The 7,714-nt window shown below is 35.0% G+C and overlaps 1 protein-coding gene across 1 annotated transcript in view; it reads right to left on the reverse strand.

The window, feature by feature from the left end:
- The window catches only part of EFCAB13 (EF-hand calcium binding domain 13), a 119,806-nt gene that overhangs the window by 28,791 nt on the left and 83,301 nt on the right, over positions 1 to 7,714 (reverse strand). The window contains exons 13-14 of the mRNA XM_023511231.1: positions 583 to 726; positions 165 to 233 (exon numbers count right to left, since the gene is read on the reverse strand). Of these exons, the coding sequence (XP_023366999.1) occupies positions 165 to 233; positions 583 to 726 (213 nt within the window). The remainder of the gene's footprint in view (positions 1 to 164; positions 234 to 582; positions 727 to 7,714) is intronic.

Below are 7,714 nucleotides of genomic sequence, written 5' to 3' on the forward strand. Positions count from 1 at the left end.
AGTTCTTTACATATACATATATCTATATTACTTAAATGAGAACATGATAAAGGAAATATATCTATATTACTTAAATGAGAACATGTTAAAAGTCCATACACACACAAACCCTAAACAAGGGACATGAAATTTTGGTTCACATTCATTTTAAATTTCATACTTACTTTGGCACTCAATAAAGTCATCAGTGTTGGCCAATTCTCTGATAAAATCCTTAAAATGCACCACTTCATCTTTTTTAAAAAATAAAAAGAAGAAGCAAGTTAAGTGTTCTTGTAAAAAAAACCATTTGATATTATAAAACCAGAGCTATAAAACAAAAAGTAGAGGAATGACAATTATCTTGTGCTATATTCAAATATGATTAGATCTAGAATAAAAGTCACCAAAGATATTACTTTGAAAATTTATTTTTTAACACAAACCTATCAATTTAAAAAATGAGAAAGAATAGTTTCAAATTTTCTTTTAAAAAATAAATACAGAGATAATACAAAGATACATTGATTATATCTTCTCAGTGCTTTTAGAGTGAAGTTGAATACTCAAACTTTGCTGATTTAAAATGAACTAATTACTCACCATTGGGATTCGTATTAACCAAAGCCTCCTGTATTTTATCATCTGTTAGACAGATTCCTATGGCATTTAAATTTTTCTGAAGATCAGAAATGACCGCAACATCATTTTTGTTAATAGTCTTGTTGTAAAATTTATCTTTATCTCCTAGGAAGATAAAATATATTCAGGTAGAAAGGAATTTTCATGTGTCTATTCTATACTTTAAAAAGAGGTGGTAAAAGTTTCCCAATATACAAAATTATACTTAAGGAACAAGGCAATAAATTTTCTTTGTATTTATTTATATCCTATTCTGTTTTCAAAATAATTTAAGGTAACTGATAGGAAATAGATTCACAAAAATACAACCATAACTAAGTAAGAAAAATGAAGGAAAGGAACAAAAGAGCAATAAAAATAAAGAGAGTAATATGCAAAACATATTCTATAAGGTCATACACATAAATTTTGCAATAATACCAAATGTGTATACATTTAACAAAACCCTTCAGAGTAAATAAAGCAAAAACATAGAATTAAATGGAGAAATAGTTAAGTACACAGTGAGAATTGGAGCTTTAATCACCTTGCCCTCAGTAATTAATAGAACAAGTAGAATAAACATCAGTAAGAATTAGAAGACTAGAAGGGAGCTATCTACCTCTCTTCATAGCTTTCGCTCAAATTTTAAAATTTAACAATTCTACGTCTCAACCATAAAGAAATCAAAGAAAGAGAAAATAAAATAAAATGAAAAAAAAAAAAGAATTAGAAGACTAAACCAAACTAACATTTTAATTTAATTGATATTTATAGGACACTACACAACAACTGCTGAATATACATTCTTTCAAGTGCACCATGGAACATTCCACCTAGATAGACCATATCCAGAGTTATGAAAACAAATCTTAATACATTTAGAAGAATGTAAATCATGCAAAATACAAGAGTTTGGATGATCACCAGATGGCCAACTGGAGTATTCAAAGGGGACCGTAGTGATATTTAGCAATGAGGTGTTTAGCATTTTTTTAGGATGACTTCATGAATTTAATTGTCTGATCTTGTGCTCTCTGGCCACATTTCAAATTAGAAATCAATAACATACCTAGAAAATGTCCAAATATTTGGAAGTTAAAGTGTATATTTCTAAATAACCTATAGCTCAAAGAAGAAACCATTAGGTAAAATAGAAAATATTTTAAATAAATGGTAAAGAATAAAATATCAAAATTTGTGAAGCATAATTTTTAAAAGTATTCAGAAGGAAATATGATGTTTTAAAAGTTATAAGGGTATAAAAATCAAGGATCTAAGCTTCTATTTTAATAAGCTAGCAAAAGAAGAATTAAAAGCCCAAAGTAAACAAAGACCAAGTAAAAGTAAAATATTAACCAATGAAAAATAAATACACAAAATGAGTTAATAAAAATGAACAAAATCAACATTTTTGTGAAATTATTAGGAAGTTTAATGGCCCCTCGCCAGACTAGTTACAAACAGAAGAAAGAAATTACAAACATCAGGAATGAAAAGGAGTACATCACACAACAGACATTAAGAGAATAAGGAGATATTATGAACAACTTTATGTCAATAAATCTGACAAATTAAAAAAATAAACAAACTTCTATAAGACGTAGTTGCACTAATATAAAGTGTATATTTCTTCTTTGTAACATGTGTAAAGATATATCTTACAGAAAGATTTATAAAATCTAAACAATTCTACATCCATTGAATAAAAAGAGCTCAATATTTTAAATCTCCAGAAACAGATATCTCCACTGATAAATTCAACCAATAAAATGAAAACACAATTTCAATCATTCAAAAACTCAACCAGAAAATATAAGGGTATGGAGGCTTCCCCAATATACTTTATGAGACCAATATATTAAGCCTAATACCAAAATCTGACAAACTCATTAAAAGAAAATTACAGACCAATATCCCTCATAGACATAGACTTAGAAGTCCTTAATAAAATATTAGCAAATCAGTATGTTCAAGATATTCATTGCATAACATGGTGACTACAGTTAATAACAACATACTGTATTCTTGAGAATTGCCAAAAGAGAATATTTTTAAGTTTTCTCATCACAAAAGAAGGATAAGGATGTGAAGAAATGCATGTTAACTGTGTCAATTTAGTCATTCCATAATGTACACATATTTCACATCATGTTATACCTAATAAGTATATATAATTTTTATTTGTAAATTTAAAAAATGTAGTAGTGGCAGCAACAGCAGCCCAGCGACCTGAGACCAACATTCTGAATGAAGATTTTCATTTTTCTCTTGAAATTTTTAATCTGTTCCTGATCTGCTTGAGAAAAATGGCCCACTAGAGCCAGCCTCTGACAGAAGCTCCCATCCAGAGAGAAGATAATGTCCATAAAGTACCCCAATTAAGCTGAAGACTGGGAGCTGAGCCGAGAGAGGAGAGTGATATCTGTAGGTCACCTCTGCTGAGGCAAGGTGTGACTCCAAGAAAGCAAACTTCAGCTAAGACATGACCAGAGTCACTGATCCTCTAGGATCATACAAGAACCAGCTGAATACAAGACAGAGCCACCTAACCACACCACCCCAAGCAGGATTCCTCAGCCTCAGACTGTAATACTATACAGTTCCTTTGCAAAGCTATCAGGAAAAAGCTATAGTCATCAGTCCCAGATCCTGGACAAAGGGCTGTTAACCACAGTCCCAGGAATTCCCAATCCAATTTCACCTTACCTGCCCATCTAGCCAACAGTGAAAAATAATCATGAGGCAGAATCAGGGGAAAAACTCCAGCAACATGAATAATCAGAGTACATCAACTCCCCCAAGGAACAATATGGCAGATACAGCACAAGATCCCATTATAAATAAATGGCTAAGATGTCAGAAATCAAGTTGAGAATCTGGATAGCAAATAAGATCAATGGAATGGAGGTAAGGATGAAATTAGAATTTCAAGGAGTTATTCAAAAGATGTCTCAAGAATTCAACAAATTCAAAGACAAAAATCACCAAAGATTTTGACACATTGAGGCAAGAACTTGCAGCCCTCAAAGATTTGAGAAATACAATAGAATCCCTCAGTAACAGAATGGAACAGGCAGAAGAAAGGCTCTCTGACATTGAAGACAAAGCTTTTGAATGCTCCCAAATGTTCAATGAGGAAAAAAAGTGGAGAATAAAAACGGATCATTCTCTAAGAGAGCGCTGGGATAATTCAAAGAGATCTAATATTCGCCTTATAGGAATACCTGAAGGTGATGAGGTTGCTGTGAAGGATACAGAAGCTTTACTTCATGAAATAATCAAAGAGAATTTTCCAGACATGCCAAGAGATTCTGAAATCCAGATAGCTGACAGTTTCAGAACACTGGCATGACTCAACCCAAATAAAAATTCTCATAGACACATTGTAATTAGCTTCGTCAAAGTTAATATGAAGGAGAAAATTCTGCAAGCTGCAAGACATAAGAAAACCATAACCTACAAGGGGAAGAACATTAGAATAACTGCAGATCTCTCTGCTCAAATCTTTCAAGCTAGAAGAGAGTGGTCATAGACCTTTAATCTCCTCAAACAAAATAACTTTCAACCTAGGATCCTGTATCCAGCTAAACTGAGTTTCATCTGTGATGGAACAATTAAATACTTTAATGACATTCACATGTTGAAGAAATTTGCCATGACTAAACCAGCTCTCCAGGATATTCTCAGACCTATCCTCCATAATGGCCAGTGCAATCCTCCACCACAAAAATAAACTCACTCAGAAACTTTAAATCAAATTCCAACTTCCACAATGGCAAAAGGATTAAAAATGTCTGTTGGACATTCAAAAAACTTGATACCCAAAATACTATCTGGCTTATCAATACTCTCAATTAATGTGAATGGCTTAAATTGTCCTCTAAAGAGGCACAGGTTAGCTGACTAGATACAAAAACTGAGGCCAGACATCTGCTGCATTCAAGAATCTTACCTTACCTTAAAAGATAAACATAGACTCAGGGTGAAGGGATGGTCATCTATAATTCAGGCAAATAAATGGAAATCAGAAAAAAGCAGGTGTTGCAATTTTATTGGCAGATACAATAGGCTTTAAACCAACCAATGTAAGGAAGGACGAGGATGGTCATTTCATATTTGTTAAGGGCAACACTCAACATGATAAGATTTCAATTGTCAACATTTATGCACCCAACCAGAATCCACCTCAGTTTATAAGAGAAACTCTAACAAACATGAGCAACTTGATTACCTCTAGCACCATAACTGTTGGAGATTTTAACACTCCTTTGGCAATGTTGGATAGATCCTCCAAAAAGAAGCTAAGCAAAGACATTTTAGACTTAAATCTAACCATTCAACATTTGCATCTAACAGTCATCTATAGAACATTTCATCCCAACAAAACTAAATACACATTCTTCTCATCAGTCCATGGATCATCCTCCAAAATTGATCACATCTTAGGTCACAAGTCTAACCTCAGCAATTTAAAAGAAAAGAAATCATTCCTTGTATTTTCTCAGACCATCATTCCTTGTATTTTCTTGGACCATAATGGAATAAAAGTTGAAGTCAGTAACAACAGGAATCTGCATATGCATACAAAAAATGGAAACTAAATAACCTTATGCTGAATGATAGCTGGGTCACAGATGAGATTAAGAAAGAAATTACCAAATTGTTGGAACAAAATGATAATGAAGACACAAACTATCAGAACCTCTGGGATACTGCAAAGGCAGTCCTAAAAGGGAAATTTATAGCATGCAAGCCTTCCTCAAAAGAATGGAAAGAGAGGAAGTCAACAACCTAATGGGACATCGCAAGCAACCAGAAAAGGAAGAACATTCCAACCCAAAACTCAGCAAAAGAAAAGAAATAACTAAAATTAGAACAGAACTAAATGAAATTGAAAACAAAAGAATCATACAACAGATCAACCAATCAAAGAGTTAGCTTTTTTGAAAAGGTCAATAAAATAGATAAACCTTTGGCTAACCTAACCAGAAGTAGAAGAGTAAAATCCCTAATTTCATCAATCAGAAATGATAAAAGCCAAATAACAACAGACTCCTCAGAAATTCAACAAATCCTTAATGAATATTACACAAAACTCTATTCTCCAAAGTATGAAAATCTAAAGGAAATAGATCAATACTTGGAAACATGCCACCCTCTTAGACTTTAGCCAGAAAGAAGTGGAAACGTTGAACAAACCTATAACAAGTTCTGAGATAGCATCAACTATGAGAAATCTTCCCCAAAAGAAAAGCCCGGGACCAGATGGCTTCACATCAGAATTCTACCAAACCTTTAAAGAGGAACTAGTACCTATATTACTTAACCTTTTCCAAAACATTAAAAAAGAAGGAATACTTCCCAACACATTCTATGAAGCAAATATCACCCTGATACCGAAACCAGGAAAAGACCCAAAAAGAAAAGAAAATTATACACCAATATCTCTAATGGATATTGATGCAAAAATATTCAATAAGATCCTAGCAAACAGAATCCAACAACACATCGAACAAATTATACATCATGACCAGGTGGGTTTTATCCCAGGATCCCAAGGATGGTTCAATATATGTCAATCCATAAATATAATACATCACGTAAACAAATTAAAAAACAATGACCGTTTGATTCTCTCAATTGATGCAGAAAAAGCTTTTGACAATATCCAGCATCCTTTCTTGATCAGAACACTTAAGAAAATAGGTATAGAAGGAAAATTTCTTAAACTGATAGAGGCCATCAACAACAAACCCACAGCCAATATATTGAATGGAGTAAAATTGAAATCATTTCCACACAGATCAGGAACCAGGAAAGGATGCCCACTGCTTTTTAATATTGTCTCCACTGCTTTTTAATATTGTAATGGAAGTCTTAGCCACTGCAATAAGGCAAGAGAAGGCAATCAAGGGGATCCAAATAGGACCAGAGGAGATCAAACTGTCACTCTTCACAGACGATATGATTATGTATCTGGAAAACCTCAGGGAATCAACTACAAAGCTCCTAGAAGTGGGGGCGGAGCCAAGATGGCAGACTGCAGCCAGCTTTTTACAGAAGCTCCCGTCCAGAAGGAGGCTTAAAGGACAGAAGTTTAGCAAGTTGGCTGATAGTTTGGAGCAAAGTCAAGAGAGAAGATTGAAGAGTGCACTTCAACCTTCCTGAGGTGAGCTGTGACCCCAAAAATACAACCAAAAGGTACAAAATCCACCACCAAGTAGATGGGAGTCCCCTCCCCCAGAACAAGGGCTCACAGTTTACTCCATGCAAACAAACAAGCAGAGTTCAAACTTCCTCCTACTCTATCCCATGGGAGAGACCCCATAAAAACTGGACCTCCTACCCCTTCTGGCATACCACGGCACCCTCCAGCCAGGCATAAAACTGTAAAACTATATAAAACTGTATATATTCCCCACCTGCAACATTGAACTCCAAGGAGTCCGCACCCACCCACTCCGAGGTCTGGAGGTTTGTTACCTATGGAATCCAGATTCTTGGGGATCTCCTTGAGAGAAGTGGAGGGGGAAAGGGCTGGTGCTGTTCTGTGCTGACTGTGGCACAGGCGTGAGGAGAAGAAAATCGGCTTAGGGGATGCCAATAAAGCAACAGTGGCATCCTGAGCTGCAAACTGATGCCATTCCAGCCCCGTCTCTCTGGGCAAACAGAGGTTCCAGATAGCAGCCACAGGCAAAACACAGATAACTTTCGTAAGTAAAGCACCAGCCCTCAGGGGCTAATACAGCTGAGACAAAGGCAGTGGGCGGGCAGAGGCTAGAATTGATACCTGAGTGTAAACTGCTATTTGTCGGCTGCCCAGAGCTGAATGCAACCTATGCCTTGCAGAGAAATCTAGCCGGACAGAAGCCAAATTTAATCAGAAAAAGCCTTGAATAGCCAAGACATTACTCAGGAATAAAAACAAAGCAGGAGGAATCATGCTACCAGACCTCAGATTATACTATAAATCAATAGTGATCAAAATAGCATGGTACTGGCACAAAAATAAAGAGGTAGATGTATGGAACAGAATGGAGAGCCAACAGATGAATCCAACTACTTACAGGTACCTGATCTTTGACAAGCCAATTAAAAACATTGAGTGGGG

This window comes from Otolemur garnettii, unplaced genomic scaffold (genome assembly GCF_000181295.1).
Source record: "Otolemur garnettii isolate 467f Iridium unplaced genomic scaffold, OtoGar3 scaffold00018, whole genome shotgun sequence".
In the NCBI taxonomy this organism is placed as follows: domain Eukaryota; kingdom Metazoa; phylum Chordata; class Mammalia; order Primates; family Galagidae; genus Otolemur; species Otolemur garnettii.